Source organism: Stegodyphus dumicola, chromosome 3 (assembly GCF_044657685.1).
Source record: "Stegodyphus dumicola isolate Sdum_Otavi_A_Nest chromosome 3, ASM4465768v1".
Lineage (NCBI taxonomy): Eukaryota > Metazoa > Arthropoda > Arachnida > Araneae > Eresidae > Stegodyphus > Stegodyphus dumicola.
This window is the reverse complement of record NC_140770.1, coordinates 212,243,841-212,266,129: the sequence shown is the minus strand read 5'-3', so window position 1 is coordinate 212,266,129 and position 22,289 is coordinate 212,243,841. Positions and strand designations below refer to the sequence as shown.

The window sequence follows — 22,289 nt, the reverse complement described above, 5'->3', positions numbered from 1 at the left end:
TTCAAAAAGGAACGCGCAGGCATAAGTGAAAATTTAAAATCATCACTATTGCTCCATGCCTTTGCCACGAATATCTTCATGGTATCAACTTGTTTCGCTACTGCAGAAACCTTGTCAACAATTTGTTGTTGAAAGGCCGAAACGTTTTCTTCAATTTCTCCAACTCTGACTTCTATAACTTCAATTTTGTTTTCTATTATGCATGTGATTTCTCTTTTAATTTCCTCTTGGCCCACGTTCTTTTCTACTTTAACAACTTCCATTTTTTTTGAACCGCTTTCATTTTTTTAAACAGAAACTTGAAAAGCTTGTATCTTTTAATTGAACGGCTTTCATTTCTATTTTAACAGTAAATTGGCGAGCTTTAATCTTTTTTTTTAAAGGATGCTTGGCCAAATTCCATCTTTTCTTGGAATGCAGCAAATTGAGGGAGTTGGCTGAAATTTCCTCAAAGTTATTCGTACAATATCGCAATATCTCACAGTAGTTCTATTTTAATTTACTAAAACGTTAAATATAACTCAATTAAAAAAAAACACAGAAAGCAAATCCGATCTCACCACGAATTCGCTACAGTTCTGGTATTTCTAGATTTTTCTGAATAGCAAAAGTGTACAATTATGAGATATATCTTTATTAAAATGTTAAATACGTGTGCTCCTGTATTTTAATTTTACCGACGTAGCTTTCTCTTCAAATAAATCTCGTGTTGCATTGCCAGGAAAATAAAACAATTTTAATTACAAATTCTACTAAAAATAGCTAAATAAATACAAAAACCGTAACAATATATTTCACATACTTTTCATTAGGAAAAACAATTTGATGGGATGTACACGGTTAAAATTCCATAAGCTGGGTAAGTTGGCACCAAACTATTTTGGCCTTCAACATTTGCCGAATTTTTTTGGCGCACTAGAAAGTGATTTTTAAACGTAAATAGAATACAGCAACTTTTAAGTTTTACAGTAGTGAAACGCCGTTATTTGATGTGATCCTACTTTGGTAGACGGTTGCACGGATTTTTGGCGATTTACATTGGCGCGGTTTTTACAATCGTCAGCCATCTTGAAAAACGCTCTTTTTACGTATTTTACGCATAGCAAAGTAGTCGAAACTTTAAAAAATAAATATCGTTAAAAGTAATGGATGGTACTACAGTCAAAAGTCGTTAATCCGGAATTCCGCGATTCCGGATTATAGATCATCAGTTTAAATCTGGTAAGATCGCATGCAGAAATTATACAATTAAAAATATGAAACCGTAATTTATGAAATAAAGAACAATTATGATCTAAAGGGTATCGAAATTTACAAAAAGAAAAAGCTTAATATTTATTTGTTTACTTTATTCAACATTTCTTTCAATGTAAGTTGTTTAAGTTGCTTCGTTTCATGTGATAATACTTTCTCTTTAATTCTATTAAACAGACATAATTTCTTGTTTAGTTACAAAGTTCCGCTGTTCAAGTCCTATAATTGCTGTGTCGAGAACACCGACTAATTTGTCAATCAAAATTTTTTCGTTTTCAATAACCTCTGTGTCACTTTCTTCACTATCGGAAGCGATTTATAATGACGAGGAACTTGATTTAAATCATATCAAAGACGGAGTACATCGAGATGAAATACTACATTTAGTAAGGAATTATAAGCCAAATAAAATAAAAACATCTGCCCTGAAGATAAGGATAGTGCTGACAGATCAACTTCCAATTCATTGCGCGCCGCGGCGCTTACTTTTATAAAATTGCTCTAACAGTCTGCAAAAAATAATAAGCCGGATCCAATTCGAAGATTAAGGAACAATGCAATCTGCAACATTAACTGAATTGAATAATTTTAGCTTAGCTAAAACCGTCCGTAATACATTTAACGCGCATGCATGAACGTATTATGCACATGCATATTCGCTGCCGTAATGTCTTCGCGTGTTAACGCCTCTGCGCATGCGCAGAAAGTTTGTAGCTTTGAGGTCCGGATTATAGATCATTCCGGATTATGGGTGTCCGAATTAACGACTTTTGACTGTATTTCGTTTAGAGGATCGTAAAAAAATTGCAGCGAAAATGTATGCGCAAAAGCTCCAAATCTAGCAAACGCGCCCATTAAACAGCGCCAAATGTAGCGTACGCGCTGATTTTAGATTGCATAAGTTTATATAGTTCTATATTTCTTAACACGCCATTGAAATACTAGTTTAATTTTTTTTTATTTTAAATCCTTTTTTAATCCTATGGATTTAATAATTTGGAAATTGCCCATGACGAAAAGTCTCCAATAAAATTTTGGGTAAAGTGCAGAATCATCCACCGTTTAACGCCTTTATAAGAATTGCACATACTCGGTATCCACGTACGCATTGACCTACTTAATAAAAAAAAACAAAAAACACAAGAATTGCATAAAAATCGCACTGCGCACACCCTTGACTTTATCTATGTACACAGGAACCTATTTTCACCTAAAAAGTGAAAGAAAATTGCCAAAAATCTAATCAACTAATCAACTGAAACATCTCATTGAAATCTTTCCACATATTTCTCATACCTCATTACATGTTACATCTTGGTTGATTAGTAATTAAATTTGGGGGACATTTTACTAAATTTTCAATTTTTTTGTGAAACTTTTACATGCAAATAAACATAAGGTATACAAAATAGAGGACGAACTAACAATAAAAATTATTTTTAAATCAGCAATACTGAAGCATTTAGAAGCTTAAAATTTCTATGTAGTAAGCTATTTGCAAGGATAAACTTAAGGCTAGCGTCTAATATGATACCTTACAATGTGATGCTAGTAATCAGAATCTGGTGAAGTAAATAATAACAACCCAGAAATCAAATTCAATGAATTTATTAAAAAGTATTATTAGCAGTGGTAAAAACTGAAGTAAGAAACACCAAAGAAATAAGCATAGAAAGTGTCATATTATAGAAATAAGTATTCAAATTAGGTGGAAACCTCGCTAACTGCTTCGTCAGTGAAGTGTCTACCAAAGTTGTAAGAATTGAAGTAAGAAACATGATAAAAGAATAAAACAACAAGTCCTTAACACATAAGCAATAAAAACCCTGTCAAATACGAAATAATATGTATCATGCCATAGACAGCAATTAAGTTGCGATCAAGGCAATTTTCATTTCGAAAACTATCAGCTGCAAAAAACATTGAAACAGAAAGAAAGTAATTAAATTTCATAGCACACCAATTATGCTTTTATCTTTTTCTAAAACCAAAAGTGTAGGAAAAAAAAAAAAAATCTTTAGTTTTCACATACAAATGCTCTATGTATTTCTGATGAAACTAGTAGATAAATACCTCTTTTCTCTTGAACTTTCCTGTGATGGTTCACCAAATACATAACTAGTTCGCTTACGAGTGGTTCCTTTAGTCGAAATAAAAATAAATTTCGTTGGCACAGCATCTGCCTTTAATGACCTCCTGTTCGTGAATGGCTGGTATGTGAAACATTCTTCTTCAAAATGTTCAGAGCAAATTCTGGTAGTGGGGGTTGGATTGAAGTTTTCCCTTTTTATTCTTACTATCCACTCTTTACGCAGATTTTCATCCTTAGGAAACAGATGGAAGGAAATCTTATTTTCTTTACATCTGTCTTTCATGTTGTTATTTGAACAACCGTATGCACAACATGTAGTAGGCATTGTCAACACTCAAAAACTGGAAATGTAAACAGGAATTTAGAAATCAAACTAAAGATTAAAACTATAATGGGAAAATGATAAATGAATTATCAGATCAAGGAAAGAATTCATAAATAAATATTAACAATCAGAACATGGTAAAGCAGCGAACAAGAGAGTATCATGAAGATAACAATAACATATAAGAGTGGCAAAAATTATACTAACCAAATGAATGAACAGTTAATTAACGTTTGAAATAATACTTAAAACTGAAATGCAAATTTCATAACTAATTAAAAATAAACAAAGTTTCCGATTTTTCAACACAGCTACAACAGCACAAGCTTGTTTGTTTACATTAGCAGTCCTTACATCACGTGACCTCCGACGTCACCGGAATGTATCTCATTGTTTTTTTTACCCTTGTAAAAAGCGGCAAACAAATAAGTGGGCGATTCTGCACTTTAACGAGAAATTTTTCAAAGAAAAAGGGTCATTCATTATAGAAAATTATGTTTGAACAACCAAAGAGATGAAATTATGCTTTAGCGATAACTAGTATCAGTAGTGAAATAGCGATGTGTGGTATGCTTTAGCGCAAGGAGGTTAGAATAGACGGAGTAAGCATGACGTCACAAAATTGAAGCCGAGGAAGGATCGACAGCGTGACGTCACGACTGATGAGCCAGCATGGCTGCCGTGTAGCGTACGGATAAGACGAAAGCTTTGTTTATGATTGTATTAAAACTGCTCAGCCAGATAAAATTGGTGAATGTAGTGAAGGATGTCAATCATTCCCGCTGCTACGCAGCTAATTTCATAAGTAAATGCCATAAACAGGTATTTTAGTATTTCTATTATTCTGACTTTATTGCTACTCGCTATTAGTTCAGCATTGCTTTGTTGATCGTTTCGACCTGATTTTGAGAAATATGGATAGATGTGCTGCACCAAATTGTCAAATCATTCTAGAAATAACTTTAGGATGTTTTGTTTAGCAAAAAATGAAAAAAGACGAAGAAGAAGTAATTCTTTCTGGTCGAGATCAATGGATTTCGGTCGCAGGAGCGTGTTTTTGTGAAGTAAGTGCAGCTTCGTATTTTTTCATAGCATATGAGAAAAATTCCCTTATTATTTTTTTTCAAAATGTGTACTTTCATTTAGCTCTCACTTATTGACGCTGAAATGATTTTACAAATATAAAATCAATTGTGGAATGTGTGTGCATTTGTGCAGCAAAATATCGCCAATACTGTTTTTTACTGTTGCTAATACTTTATACTGTTTGTAAAATTGTATTCTATATTTCATGTAAACTTTGTCTCGGTTGGGATTGTAATAGGCGTTTTTTTATTTAAATTTTACTGTACGAATAGTGTATTAAAGGTCTATGCTGTATTTTGATTCTGATGTATTGTCGCCAAATATATCAGTTGGCGCCAGTCTTAAAAATTGGTAAGTATAACATAAATTATAAATTGTTTAGGTTATTCTGTATAGTGAGGTAAATATATTCTGTGTCCTTCAGGAAGCTTCATAAACTTAATTATTTATTCTTAATTTTGTCCTATTTTCATATAAAAGTTAAAATTTTTCACAAAATTTCATTCTTAATAGTGTGATTAAATTCATTTAGTACATGCAACTGTAATTAAATACTAGTGTTTTTGATTTTAATGTTAAACTTCATACATGCTTTTGTTAAATTTGAAGGTGCATTTTGAATGTTCTAGGAAAGATGGGTTTAAAAAACTAAAGCCTTGTTTAATGTGCCTAATCCAACACAACTGTTGACCCCACAGCATGTAAAAGGCATTGGGTTTACCAAACTACCATTCAATGATATCCAGTTTTTAAAATGTATGTTTTTTTAAGTTTTATAGTTTTCATAAAAAATGTTTCATATTAAAAATGGATTAATTTGTTTTATAAATAAATCAAAATATTGAAATTCAGGCATGATATGATTAAGCTTTAATTTCAGTGCTTAAGAATAGATTAAAAATTGAAATTTTTAATAGATAATAATTCATAATACTGTTTAAATTTTGCTGTTATATATATATAATTAAATGTGTATTTTATTATAATAATCATATTTAAAATGAGGCATAAAAGCAACCTCAATTTGATATAGTTTTTGATTAAAATTACTGATTTCGAGGCCTATCAGACACAGGTCTCATTTCTTCAGATTTGCCCCTAAAAAAGAGAAACCTGTATTTGATTGCCTTCAAAGTCTACAGAGGTTTGTTCAAAATCAGGATTAAACTAAAATAACTTTTTTGCTTAATTTTAAATTTTACATATATATAGGAATATGCATTAAGTAAGCAAAAGAACAGTATTATTGAAAGTAATAATTTTGAGTAATATAATAATATCGAAATGTATGTTTTAATGTCCTATATGTCTTGTCTAAGTCCTCGCTTTCAGAAGTGGGGCTTCATTGTTTAAATAATGTAAAGTCCTTCACCTATTATAAATTTCAGATTTTACATAGAAATATCATACAAAGTAAATTTGCAGTACTCAATTACATTATTGTTTCCATCATTATTGGATTAATTTGAAGTTAGTCATTAAGGTTAAGTATTTATAAAATGTTTGTATTTTGTTCACAAAAACTTCCATCATGTAGCAGTTACTTTTATGTTATGGAAGATATCAAGCTCTGCTAAATCAAATTTACTTTTGTGTGACCTTAAATCTTAAGCACCAATCGTAAATTTGTTTTGGCATATTTTTAAGAATTTGAATGAAAAATTTATTGCTACTGTGAAAGAATGATCAACTGATGTTTACCTTACTAATCAATGTCTTACAGTGTTGTAATGATTCGCAGGATTTTTCATAATGTGATGTTGCATATATGTTTTGATCTTATCAAATAAATATAAAGAATGTATTCCTAATCAGATATTTCTTCTTACGTAAGATTATTATCTATCATGATGTGATGCTTAGGATTTGTTTTTAGAAGCCAAAACACTATTTTTTGAGATGCTAATAAAAGCAATGTATTTTATTTATTTACTTACTGCTTTAAAACAGGTTTTGAATTAAGGCTTTCCCCTTCCTTACAGTATGCACATAAAACTCACTTAAGCTATATTTTTAACATATTAATGAGATATATGTAAATAAAATATGTCTCTTAGGGTAGCTCCTTTAATAGGGGGGAAAACTGAACTAAAATGGTATACCTTAAAAACATTTTATTGAAAACAAAAATACTATCATAACAGTGTCCGCTAAGATTTATTCAGATGGTTTTTTTTGCATTTATTCCGGCATTTCCCCATAAATTAATATAAATAAAATTTCAGGTAAAGTAGGTCTAGCATTATATCATTCTATACAAAGCTGTTGACTTTATGTATATTCTACATAAAGGTGTTGACTTTAATGGAAAAAATCCAGTTACTGTGTTTTAATAAAATTTGATTATAATGGAATGACTTGCACTGTGTTAGAAAAAAAGAGTGAAAAATAACAATTTTTGTTTTATTTTCACTATAAGTACAAGTATTTTGCATATGTTTGTTATCAAAAGATGTACATTTAAAGCTAAATAATACTTTTGTTTTTACTTATGCAAATTAATTAATAAGGATATTAACTAATTATAGAATTATTGGTACTCTTCTGTTATCGAGACCGGATTCAGAAATCTCTATATAGATGTATATTGAATGTATGTATATATGAACCATGCATATGTATGTGTGTATACATACATTTTTGATTTCCATCCCGATAACAGAAGAGTACTGAATTATCATTAAATATTCAGATATGTGTAATAATATATTAACAACATTGTTTCACGAGAAAATAGTAAAATTTAATTAATTTTAATAATTTTCTTGTGCCATTGCTTCAAGGAATGAAATTTGAATTTAACAAATATTCACTATTTCTATAAAGCAAATATAAAATTCTCTACTCATATAAAGCAAATATAAAATTAAAATTTTAAATTTTATGTATGTTTTTTTCCTTGTTTAATTCATAAATTTACCAGTTTTTCTATGTACTGTATAAAGTATTTTCTCAATAGCAAATTTATCGGTAAATAGTGTCTAAATTTTGTGTGGAAAGGTATTCTTTTTATTTTTTATTTATTAATTTTTAAAATTTTCTTTTTAGCTAAATAAAGAACAAAAATAGTATTTTTGATATGGAATTTTTACATTGCTAAATTTATATAAAAATATATTTTTAAAATATAGATTCCCACAGCCATTAGAGCATTGAAATAGTTTTTATAGCATTCTACTAAAACATCAAAATTTAAAGGTGTATATCTCAAATCAGTATTTAAAATCATAAAACTTTTAGCTACCTTTTTCTGGATATGCACACAAAATAACATTTTTAACCAAATTGTTGCAATAATAAACATTCGATTCCATGTGAGCAAACTTCAAACTGCATATTAAAAATTAAAAATGATAAACAAGAAGTAGATTAAAAATGAAAAACAAGAATTATTATGCAGACAAGCTATTAAATTTTTCAGAAGTTTAAAATGCGAACTTGCTAGATATATTAAAGCATCAGCATGTATTTATCCACTTATCATATAAAATTTGCTTACAATTTTAGAAAAGTAACTTTTGATTCAGAAAAGCTTTAGAAACTTAAAAATTACTGAAGTTTTCTTCATACAAATTTGTAGCCACAGCTTTAATGTTCTCTAAATAATTTAACATGTAATGTAAATAAAAGTAATATGCTTAACTCCATCAGTACTGAAATGGTATAGTTAAGATATTAAGAATTATCATACAAGTACTGTATTGAAAGGCTTATAATTTTTATATAATACATGAAACTACCTTGAATTATAAAAGAAAAGTAGTTACATAAATATGAAAACGTGATTTCAAACCCATTATAACCTCATGGAAATTAAGAATACAGCTGCGGTAAATCTCTTGTCAAAAAGTACATTTTTAGTTGTCTAACATTATGCATGTATTGTATGCATGTATGTAAAAGTATAAACTGAAAATTCAGAAGTAAGTTGACAAAAAAGTTTTTGTAACTTATATATGAATTTGAAGTATATGTGAAAATGTTTTAAAAACGCATCATGAATCATATGAGAAATTCGTCATTTTAAAAAACTACGAGAGAGAAGTCACACATCTTTATATGAGTGCGAAAAATCGGAACTTAAGATTCTCTAAAAGGTCCTCTAAAATGTTAAATAATTAAAGTTTTAACTAATACGGCTAAAGAGCCAAAGATTGGCCCCCAACCGAAATTGCAACCCTAAAGGGTCGCAAAAACATGGCTGACGACTCACACATATCAGTCGTGACGTCACGCATCGTGACGTATCATGGCTTCATTTTCATTGCATGGGAACATACGGGGAAGGCTTACTCCATCTATTCTAACCTCCTTGCTTTAGCGATTATGCTTTAGCGATAACTAGTATCAGTAGTGAAATAGCGATGCAGGCATCCATTCAGTTATGTTTAGCAATTTTTATATAAATTATAATAATGATCTGAAATAGTTATTTACTCTTATGCTTCCATTCAGTCATGTTTAGCCTATGAAAATTAACTTTTCATCTAAATTAAAACATCAATCTTAGATAGTTATTTACTATTATATTATACTTCCTTTCTTGCACTAGGGTTGCCGTAATTATTTTTGGCAGCACTGGCAATAGTTTAACAATAGTTTGGCGATTTTTTACGGCTCTCAAAACCGAATAGTACCTAATGGATTAATTTTTTGTTGAAAGCGTTTTTTAAGATGGCTGGCAAATGTAAATAAATACATTTACTAAATGTATAAAATACTAAAGTAAGGTTAAATTATTACTTTCATATAGCAAAGAAATAGAATAAAAATACTGCTATAAAAGCATAGCGCCAACGTTTAACTGGATTAAAATATTACTTAAATTGAATATTGAATTTAAAACATCATACCAAAATTTAAAAGAATTAAAATACTTTAAGTTTTATAGGCTATAATTATTTAACATTAAAACATATGTGGCAATAAATATCTCATTAATTTTTGAAAACAGTTTATTAATTTTTTAATAAAAATTGAAGTATACAATTATAAAGTAAAAGAAAAATATATACTTACAGTTTTTGAGTATTTTACCTGTTGCATATTCATAAGTACCACAAAAAAATTGGACTCATAATTTAGATATCAATGAAAAAAATTTGTTGGTAAAAAAGAAGGAATGTCTTAATACATTTTTTACCATTACAGCGGTTATTTCTTCCACCGTGATTACAATACCATATACGGCCATCCTCAGAATCGGCTCTTTTAACGATCTTCATCTATGACCCACATCTCTCGCAATTCATTGAAGAAATAATTAGAGAGGTTTCCTCCAAAAATTTTAAATAAATTTCCTCTAACCCTTGTAACAATTTATAAATAAATCTTTGATTAGGAAAGCCAGGTTGGCCAAAATAAGGTTTCAAAGGACAATTTTTTGATTCCGATACTAATAATCCTTGGTAATTACCAATAACAATATTCATCTTCGAAATGGACATATCCATTCGCTTTATTAGATTTCAAAGAGATAATTAATAAAATTTTAAAATGGCGCGGTAATGCACAAATATTCAGTAACCAATCAGAGAGCTGATTACATCACACATTTATTTAAATAATCATTCATAATAAAATCATTTTAAAAAAATGCAAAATTAAATTGTATTTTAATATTTAACAGCCATAAATAATGTTCAAAACATTAGATTAAATTTATAGATATTAAAACCAATTACTTTTAAAGTCAGGTGACATCAATAATTACATTATCCACAACATAAAATTACATAAAATATCGTAATAAAATTTTTATTTCAAATAAAAATGCAAAATTAAATTGATTTTTAATATTTAGAAGCCATAAATAATATTTAAAACACAGAATTTATGCATAATAAAATGCATTATTTTTGAAATAAAATGGCAACAAAGTATTGGTTACCATAAATAACTTGGCCAGCAATGGGTTTACCATAAGTTGTATCGCTCGCCAGAAAAAAAAAATCGCCAAAATCCATGCAACTATCTACCTTTAGTGTAAACAGAATAGTAAAATGAAACGATAAAATACTAGATGAGTAAAACGAAGTCCAACAGCTTTGTGAGTAAAAACATAGTCCTATGTATATAATTCATCATAAAATAGTAGAATGAGTAATTATTGTAAATAATTATTGAGTAAATAAATATATACACTTATCAAATCAGAGAACTATAAAGCAAGTTTTAAACGTAAACAGAATTTAAAATGTTTGTTTACAGTGGTGAACAGCGATTATTATGTGCAAACAGAATAGTAAATGCAATTGATTAAATGATAAAATAACGTGCATCAGCTTTCTAAGTAAAAGCAAAGTCCTGTCTTTACAACTAAATCTGAGTAAGCTTGTGACGTCACAATGTATTCCCTACCAGATATAGAAATAAGTTGTTTATATTTCAAACTGCCATGATACAGTAACTGAATTCTACCAATTATTATAATGGTAAACATGATAGCTATGTAATTAAAAATAAAAAGAAACTCACCACACTTTAAAATAAATTTTTGTGAATACATTCACAAAAATGTTTATTTCCAAATTAACATAAAGATCCCCCAATCAAAATCATCACATTCTTCAAAAATATCGCAGTCATCCAAAACAACTCCTTTCGCCATAAGATGTTCTATTCCTTCAGATTCCACAGTCGGAGAGCTAATCATTTTCAATTTCAATGGTACTTTTCCACATCCTGGATAAACTAATTTAAAATCCTCAAAAATTTTAATATTTTTCCTCCTTCTGAATTTAAATTGCTCATCCGAACCCGCCAATAAAAGAATACAGCCATGAAACGATGTAAGGAATTCCGAGAAATTCTATTTTTAAACATTTTTTTCAGTAATCTATTTATTCTCTAAATCGTTAATAGTATTCTATTTATCATCAGCAGAAACGAATTCCCCCTTTTTATGATTGGTAGTTTTATGAATAGCAATATAAAAAAGATTCTCCACTCCAGCACACTGCTTCACCGAATCTGTACACACAATATTTGTCTCCTCGTGGCAGTAACGTTTCACATATGGCGACACATTCCTTTTGCTCTTACCTTTACTTCGAAAAACAAGCCTTCCTTATTTTCCTTACAATAGATACCAAACACAATAATTTTCATTCCTCCTCTAACTCAGCCATGCTCATATTTCCTACAGCTAAAAAACTATCATTCAAGAGAAATGTTTTTCCCTACCTCCCAGTTTGTGGCTATCGTGAGATGCAATAACTTCGCAAATTTCTCTGCAGAAGTTGAAGTAGTCAGTAACAGTTTCTGATGATATACTACTTTCATTCCTCTGTTTTCTTCATGCATTAATATTATTCAAAAGGAAAAGTACATGCAATTTCATAACAAAACCAAAAATAATGGCTACAATATCCCTAAAAAATATTCATGTTCCATAGAAGAAGGTGTCCTTCAATGGATTCACTGTACCACTACATCTCAAAGTGCTATTCTTATTCTTACAAATCCAACGCCAACCTAGCTTTTTACTTGAATCCTTATTAGCAACCATCTTTGTAGAACATTTCGGACAGTGCACATCAGTTTCAATTGATGAAATTAAACCAACTTCTGAAATAAATTTTATAACACTTTCCTCAAACTCAAAAATTGTCAACCAAGTAAATATATTGAAATTCACTTATAACAGATGCATCATAAACTCATTAAAATATTCAAGTTACTATCGTCGAAAAATTCAACACATTATATAACTTTCGTTCAAAACTTCAAAGCTTTAAATTTTCCACATCTTTCGATTGTCACATGCCAGAAACAAAACTATAATAATAATAATAATAATTAACTAAATAAAAACATTCATAAATTATAAACTTCACTTCATTCGAAATCCAACATTCTCCCACCAACAACAGCTTAACCTTCTGCAAATATTTACATAAATATATTAAACATATATATAATAATAATATTAAACAGTATAACTTTTAGAAACAAACACAGTATTTCAAAATTAAATTAAAACAAAATCTGGCTACACTAAATTCGGGCCCTTACAGTTACTGAAATAAAACTCTAGGTTTGCCACAGGAAAACATAACCGGAAACCACAAACAAATCAAAATCGCACCAAATAAAAAAACTCTCGCCAAGCTAGGCGCTCACCCCGATTATGGAATTTTAACCACGTACACATTTATTATTTACATTATCTTTTCTCTGAATTATGAATTTAGTGACACAGTAATGCCACATGTGGCCAGCAATTCTGCCTCCACATTATTAGTTATTTTATTTCAAACTACAATACACTTATTGCTGTTACTTTTCAGCTTGGATTCATAAATTCTATGAAGTTTCCTCCAACTTTTTGTCAGCCTTAACTCTAAATTTATGAATACTAATGAAAAACTAACAGGAATTAAAATAAACAAAGATAGCATCAGCCTACATCAAGTAACTTTCTGCAAAGTGGAAACCATGTTAACCATGAAAGCATTTCAAGTCTGGAAAAGTCACATTTTCAGTTGTGGTAATATTCTAAGGAGAATGTATGATTTCTATGTTAAAAAGTAGCTTTTTAGTACAATATTTCCATTATGGAAAGTGATAAACCTTATTTAATTATATTATGCAATAGTTTTCTTACATTAACTGATTTTCCAGAGTCGTAGCTAGGGTTTTCAGCGCCCAGGGACAACTGAAGATTTCGCGCCCCCTACTGCTTGCCAAGGATGGAAAACATTTAATTCTAAAATGTCGTAACATCAGTTTGGCGCCCCTTGGTTTCTGCACCCGGGGACAGATTGGAAAGAATACACGATAAGCTATGGAACAGCGGGAGAATACGGTTTTTGGCGGCCATGTGCCTACTTCATCAGGATATGTGTCTTATGTTATTTTTCTTAATTTTATACTGTTAAATTTTAATAATAGCAAATAATTGTTGACAAATGATTATCGAGAACTGCTTATCAAAGTTCGTATTGTTGATCAGTTGTTAGAATTCGACCACCGTTGTTTTTGACTTAAAGGCATTTTTTGGCATTCGCATTGACGAAAACATTTTGTAACTTAGATCTTGTACATTACAAGTTAGTTGTCCAAAAGCTATTCAACAAAAAACAAAAACAACAGCAATCTATTAAAAGAATTTACTCAAATGAGAAATATTCCAAAGAATAAAATAATACTATACGTAATTTTGTAATGTATTATATTTGTAAAATGTACTTATGTTGAAATTTAAAAAATATATATTGCAATACTATTGTTACCTTCTATGAAAATTTGTATTGCTCCATATAAACCAAATTTTTAATCAAGAATCTCCTCGCCACGGTCAATGGTGTCCCGCTTTACCAATGCTAAAATCTGGTCACCTTAATATACAAACTCTCATATTACAGCTCAGATGTAGATATCCTAATGTTTAACACACAGATTCTACTACACGAGAAAAGCAGCACACACTATATGTCTACAAAATTTTGAAAGTTCATAAAAAAATTAAAAATGAAGAAAGTAAAATTTTTTTACTTGAAGAGCTCATCTTTTGGAATGCTGCTTAAATCTCTGGTTATGGTTTCCTATATCATTTCAGTGTTATTAAAAAAACTTTTGAGATGAAACTTCATTTTAAGGAAGAGAAAGTAGTCTGCAGGTGCTGAATTTGGAGAATAGGTGGTGAAGTGATTGAAAATTGCTACACATTTCTTTATACGAAACTGCTCGACTAAAATGGAATTATGTAATGATGGGTTGTCATGAAGCAGAAACCTGCTACTTGATTCAGCTTTTCAGGCCTAATATCTTGCATTATTTTAAAAAGTCAATCAATTAAGTCTTTGTAATATATGGAATTCACTATCTGTCCTTCAGGAACCAATATCTCGTGAGGTATCTCTTTCCAATTCAAAAAGTATTACGAGTACTTGAGATTTCTGAAACTGATGTTTGTGACACGACACTGAATCTTTTCAAAGCTAATTGCTCCTTTATTTTAACAAAGGACCAAGTTTTTCTCTCTGTAATTTCTGCTAGCTTTACAGTAAAACCCTATTGCAATTTTTGCTCAGCTTTTGAACCTATGACTGCCGATGTTCATTGGATCAATGCAAGTGATTAAATATTTAAACAATTATGTCCATAAGCAGTTAAGGTTTTCAAAAAGGCAAGCTGAGATGCTGTAGTCATAAATACTGTCAATTTTTGTTTGACAAGTTTGTTATAATTTGTTGAAAAGAAATGAGTCCTAAAACTTTGTAGAAACATTACATATCATACTCGGCCCAATCAGAAAAAGAAAATTTAATAGCATAAAATGATTACAAAATACTATTAAAAAAAACATTAACAGATTATTTCTCATTACTGAAAAGCACGGCTAATCTTTACTGTATGGTCCCCTTCGGTTTTTTTCTGAAAAAATTGCCAAGCGGTATTGGTTGTTCGTGAAATCTGGAAGCTTGCTGCAATTCTATTGTAATAGTAACCCTTTCATATGGACCCAGGTTTTTGGTTTTTACTATTCTTTTCTGTAGCTGTGTTTGCTTGCACTTGCATGGTATGTTCTTGGATTTTGAACTTGCTATTATTTTGCTGTGATACCATCATTTGAGTATGTCTGAGGTGGGTAAGAAGATGAATTTTGATTAACAGCAGATGAGCAGAAATGACAAAAAATTTAATTGAATTGCTTACCTAGAGGATGGGGGGAGATTGTGGTGGCAAGCCTATACATATGCACGCGAAAAAAAGGTATGTTAAAAAATATGTTTCATTTACTGATTCGTCTCTGTGTGTTAATTTTTGTTAAAAGATTTGTTGTTTAATGATTTTATGCTAGGAAATATGTATTTTTGATTATTTATTCCTCTCTGTTTGTGTATTTTTGGTTATTCATTTGTCTCTGCGAGTTAAGACAGCGGAGAATTTTTTCTGGTTACTATGATAGTTTTAACTTTGTTTTAGCTTCATGATTTTGTTTAAGCAGGGGCATAGTTGAGTTTCCAGCGCCCGGGGCAACTGAAGAATTTGCAGCCCTTTCTGTGTGCCAAGAATGGAAAACATTTCATTAAAAAATTTCGTAGCATCAATTTGGCACCCCTTGGATGCTACGCCCGGGGACAGATGTCCCCCCTTGCCCCACGCTAGCTACGCCACTGTGTTTAAATGAAAATAGATCAATGTCTACATGGACAAAGTTAGGGCAGTCCACGATGCCTAGTTTGTGAAATTCTTTGATGTTCTTTTAAGTGAAAATAGGTCTATATATACATGGACACCGAGTTTGTGTAAGTCTTTAACTTCTTATTTTGGTTTTCTGAAGCAGCCATCTTGAAACTGCCGCCGAGCTTCGTGTCAAAAAAGAAATGATTAGCCAAGGGATACTGTAAATTTTTACCAAAAGCACAAATTCAGTGCTTCATATATGTATACAATACTCAATAAAGTATATGTTATGAAAAATACATTAAAGCTATAATGTAGATAAACTATACGAAACAAACAAATTTATCGTGCTTGTTTTTAACCCATGGGTAATAGTTTATACTCAATGTTGTATAAACACAAACCTAAAAACACTGTTGTAAAAACCAAAATCTTGCAATTTGAAACTATATAAAGTTAAAAAATAACTTTTCATCAACGTTTGAAATGATGCACAGAATAACAATGTTATTTACTAATTATAACAAACTTCAGATAAGACATATATTGAGCATAATACTTAAATTTAACAAATTTATAAATTTTAAAGTTATTCTTAAACAATAAAGAAATATTTTACTCATTTGGCTTAATTAGTGCAACCACAAAAAATATTTATTATAATAATTCAGAAGTCAAACAACAAAAATCAGCATTACATTTTTAAATTTTCACAGTTGTGAAAATTTAAAAATATAACGCTGATTTTTGTTGTTTGACTTCTGAATTAGTATTTGTTCAGCGTGTCATTGTGTCTTAATTATTTATTATAGTGTTTATAAATATCAAAACACATTAAAAAAATAAAAATATTTTGATGAAATCTTGTCTGTGTAATAACTTTATCAGAGAAAATAACTAATTTTAAAGATGCCACTAATGATAGATTTGATATGTTAATGTCTTAGTGAATTCGTTTCGCTATTATAATAAAATTATATCTCATAACATACCATTATTAGTTATATAACTGCATATTACATTAATATAATGCAAATTAAATTGCACAACTGAAATACAATTTGATTACTTTTAAGTAACAAGTACTTAATAATTTGTAATATGACAGTACATTACAAAAGAAACAGGGGGTTTTCATCCGCAGAGAACCCGTTGGCGCTGTTGCATTTTTACTCACCAAGCTCACGGTTCATCGACGATGAGCCGAGCCGTAAACGTGATTCTTAGTGCATGTAAATTCAAGTTAGCAGACAAAACAATATATTAAGCATATGGTAGTAAAAATTCACAGATAATAAGCATGCAGATGTAAAACTAACCAGTTAAACGTGATATATGAAAATTAATTTGTATTAAATTCAAGTTAGCACAGAAAAAAATATATTAAGCATAAGACAATACATAAGCATTTATAACGGAAATAAAAAATATAAATCAGTATTAATGTACTAAAATTACTCGGTTAAACGTGATAAACGAAAACAATTTGTCTTAAATTCCAGTTAACACAAAAAACAATATATTCCTTACACCAGCAGTGGTTTGCTAATTTTGATGACCATGGTTATGCATAGATAATCAATCATATTTTTTATTTCAATTTAATCATCTATTTATGTCACACCTGCCATCCTCTGAAAGGTTATTGTTAGAAAAGCATTAACAATATAGTATCTTGTTAAAATTTTACGCCATAAAATTTGATTTATTCTCATAATTTTAGATGACAATACCCAATAATAAAAATAAAAGCATTAATTATTTAAAATGCACACGTATATTTTTTAGACCTACGAAAAAAATTGGTTTAATCCTAGTATCCGGTGCACACAGGATTTGGCGACTTTATAATGAGCAGTAAAAGCGGGACATTTACGATGAGTATTCAAAGAAAATGTACAGTTAAACATATAACTGTACATTTAGTAAACATATAACTATATAAATAGTATACATACTATGTGTGTATAGTATACATATAGATGTTCTTTGAATAATTTTTGGTGTTGGCGATAATTTTCGCGCCAAGGCTGCACCGTATACTAGGATTTTATCAAAAAATTATTTTAGGGGTTGGAAACCTCATAGGTCTGCATGCTTACAGCTGTTAATAATTAAGAACACAACGTAAACAGCCGTGTTACAAATTAGCATTCACCCCTCCCGCCGTATTTTCTTCCTTTCATCCCGAATAAAGAACCGGCATCTATCTACGAAAATATTTCTATCTATTCGTTGTTAAAAAATTCAGAAAAAATAATAATAAATAAGAGAAGAATAATATAAATCTGCAAATGCGAACAACGACAGTGATAGTGAACGCAAGAGGAATGGTTGCAAACTTTGAACAAGCAAATAGGATAATTCCGCTGGGTTACCAGATTTGAACTATTATCGCCAAAGTTGGCGATGTTTACATTTACCGGGTTCTCTGCGGAAGTGCTTCCGAAACAGGTTCTACACTGTAATTCCTATAAATCTTAACAAGTCCCAAAAGTGCATTTAGAAAGAATATCGACAGGGAAAATTAAAATAACTTTAAGATAACTTATTAATAATTCTACTTTTATCAAATTTATTTTTCTACTTTGCATATTGCCTTAATACAAATACAGAAATTCTTATAAATACAAAATATAAACACATATAATACCTGTTACATATAAATGCATACTTCTATGGTTTAATGAAACAAAATCAAAAATGAAATAAAAGCAATTTTTTGAGTGATTAATGACTTTTTTTAATAAAATAAATGGAATGCAATAAAAGTAAAAATTGTGATTCAATCTGCCAGTACTACTTCTGACTACCAGAACTAGCAATTTCAGTATTTTCACAAACACTATCATTTGATGATGAGCTGCTGCTAGATGTACTAGAATCTTCATTATTATCAGATGCATGAAAATTATTCTGAATGAGAGATGCAACACTATCAGAACCGGCTGATGTTACTGGATGCTCCCTTTTAGCAGCATTTTGGAGAACAGCCCATGCTGGTTTTGGGCCTGGAAGTGGCTTATGAGAAGGTGACATCCATAAATTACATGTTTTTGGTACTTCTTCTCCACTTCCCAGGTTTAGGAGAGGATTATAATCTCCAGAACCTGGAATATCACTTTTCTGAAGTCTCTGATGTTGTTTATTAACAATATCTATTACATTTGCTTGTGCTTGATCTACTACATTTGCTTGTGCTGTGGTAAAGGAGCCACTGAAATTTGATGTAGAAGGTAGAAAAGGATAATCATCTAATAAATATAAAGACATGGGTGACTCTAGTGCTTCTTGTTCATTTACCCCTCTTTCAACTTCAGAAACACGATAGCATGTGTTATTCATCCCACTTTCCCATTTTTTTCGAGATGATATTATTTTAGATAATGTAGGAAATTCAGAAGAAGGAGAAGCTGATGCAGATAATGGCTGTTGATCATTTGAGGATCCATTCATTCGTTGTGTTGCCAATAAAGATGATAATAACAATGAATGACGACAACTATGACTATTTTTTTGCTTCTCACTGTGTTTCTGCATATCATTCACTGTACTTACAGTCCAGTTACGATACTGATTTTGATGTTGTAATTCTAAAAGACGTAATAATACTGATTCATCATCATCTGATGGCATTTCAAATACATTATTCCTTTCACATGATGAACTCATATTCTTTTCATTACTCTTATGATTACTGAGAGAGTTCCACGAATGCAAACGTTGACGGCGAGATGCATGTTTTGAATTAAATTGAAATTCAATGTCATCAGAAATAGTTTCTTCTTCTATATCATTTTCATCATTTGAATTTTCCTCTAATGGTGCACTAATGTTGTTGCCACATGCTGAATGACTTGCTGCAGCTTCTTCACTGTTACATTCACTGACAATCTCATTGTCAGAACTAGAAGAATCAGCTTCACAAGAAGCATCATATGAATCTAAAAGAATAACATCTTTATAATTACACTTACGGGCACTGGAATGTGCACAAACATTTCTATTTTGTTGTCTATATACCTGTTCAATCTGAGTGCAATCATGTTCTCGGCTGTTACTACCTTTTAAACATTTCACTTTCATTCTGGTTCCAGAAGCTTGAGCACTACATCCTTGAGCAATATCCTCACTGTCAATGCTTTTCTCCATACATTTATTTACCACATCTGAATCAACGCTATTCTCATTCTTTGGTGTTTCAGATGAATTTGGTGAAGGGGCAATAAAATTTTCATTAGTAGGCATAGAAGAAAAACTAGATAATGATGACTGAACTGGAGATGCTATATTAAAAGTTGGTGACAGCAAAGGTGATGCTACATTTCCAATTAAAGGACAAATACTCATTGTTGTTGGTACATTACTGCCAAGACCTGATGGTTGTTCAGGCATAACTATTTGAACATCTCCAACATCTGCCTTATTACCTAAAGTTGCTTGATTACGAGATAATTCTATAGCAAGCCTTTCTTTCAGATCATTGATTTGAGTTATGTATTGAGCTTGTGCAGTTTGCAACTGATTAATATACCACATCTGATCTCTACATTTTTGAAAAAAAGTTGGGGAACGAACCTGAAAACCAAGGATTAAAGTATCACGTTCAGTATTTAAATAGCCTTCACTTGCAAGAAGGTCAAGTCTAAAAAAGCGGTTATAGCCCCAACATTCACCAACATCAAAATCAGACGCAAATTCACGCACAATTGTTTTTGATGGATCTCTAGAACCCTGGTGAATCATCTCAACTCGATATTCGTATTTTGATGTCTCCGGCAAGCCTGCTGAAAGTTCTAAGAAAACAGATAAATAATTGCCTCGAACAACACCATTGCCATCAGGATATACTTTAAGACGCCAGGTCAGACCACATACATTTAACGCAGGACTATATACTGGATCTGCCCTCTGCTGCAAGGCACTAAAGTTATGCATAACAAATGTACTACCATCATAAGGAGGTACAATTTCACTGGGAAAATCTGCTGGAACAGCAGCAGTAACAAAATTTGCCATGGGCTTCCTCTGAATTTCTGCCATATTTTGAAGAATTTCACTGCTCATTGATATTAATTCATTTTTACAGCTTGAGTTCAACTGTGTTTCTACTAACTTTAATACAGTCTCCAACTGTTCAGTTTCTTGAGATAATGAATTCTTCTGAGCCATCAAAGTAAGAAGTTTACTTTTAAGTTGAGCATCCAATCTTGAAATCATGTGCTCCACAGCATGACGAATCTCATGAACACGTTCATCTTTAGCAACTCTGACACTCTCCACACTTTTCTCAACTTCTTGCACTAATGTAATTAATTCAGATAGGCGTCTTCGTAGTCTTACAAATTCTTCCTTGATTTGAGCTACATGTTGGTCATAAATTTCCTCTAATGGTTTAAATATATGATCTGAATGAGTTCCACCCCAAAGAGCACACTGGTGACATATACATTGTTTACAATTCCAGCAATAAACACTTAGCTTTTCTTTATGGGTTTTGCACTTCTCTTTCTCAGAAGTATCACCTTTCACAGCCCCAACTAACTGCAAAGTATCCAACTGTTGGGTCACTTCTTCAGCCCAACGACAATTTACTAGCTCATGCATGTGCAATGAAGCTCGGCAATGTGGGCACTGTGATCTCTGCTCTGTTAACCACCTTCGGATACAAGTATAACAGCACAGTTTGGAACAATGTGGGCATAAGTGGGCATCTTTAAGTTTTTCCATGCAAATAAAGCATCTAAAGACCTCAGCCAAACTTTCAACGCTATGTTCATCCATCGTAAATCCACGACTTGTCACAAGGAAATACAAAAAAAAAAAAAAAAAAAAATCACACAATTTTCTTTTACATGACGGAAAGACGAGGGTCTATTTTTAAACTAAATTACATCATACACCTTACGATGAAATTCAGTATAGGAAATAATAATTCATGGTTAAGCTCAAAACAATCAAACCTTATCGATCATACATATACAACAGTCATTTACCCATTTTGACAAGTCAAACACTCGATAAAACCCCCAATTGGCTGGCGCATGCGCACATAGAAACAGAAAAATAGGACGTTAAAGAAATTAGTTGTTACTTCCTACTCAAGATATCCGACCTCGTACAAAAGAGGCTGTGTCTACCCGTACGACGTCGGAAGTTTAGCTGAAACATGGTAAAAATGCTAAACGTACGACTAGTTGCGCAGAGACACTTTCGTGATTTCTGCGCATTCCGACCAGTCGTAAAGAGATGTTTGTTTACATTTGTGTTGATTATCGGAAGGGTGAATTGCTTTACCGTGTAGTGCTAGAATGTCAAGAAAAAGTTATTTTTTATTTCGTTTGATGACTAATTACTATCATTCTTTGATAGATATCTAAAACATTATATAAAATAAAG

General features: G+C 30.9%; 1 protein-coding gene across 1 annotated transcript; it reads right to left on the bottom strand.

The window, feature by feature from the left end:
• Positions 1–18,434: 18,434 nt before the first annotated feature.
• On the bottom strand, positions 18,435–21,947 carry LOC118196384 (uncharacterized). The gene has a single exon (XM_035367833.2). The coding sequence runs from the start codon at positions 21,672–21,674 to the stop codon at positions 18,690–18,692; it is 2,985 nt and encodes a 994-aa protein (XP_035223724.1). The 5' UTR covers positions 21,675–21,947; the 3' UTR covers positions 18,435–18,689.
• Between the last annotated feature and the right edge of the window lie 342 nt (positions 21,948–22,289).

What these genes read in the sequence shown, in the direction of transcription:
- LOC118196384 (XM_035367833.2), bottom strand. Translation starts at nt 21,674, where the DNA reads ATGGATGAACATAGCGTTGAAAGTTTGGCTGAGGTCTTTAGATGCTTT.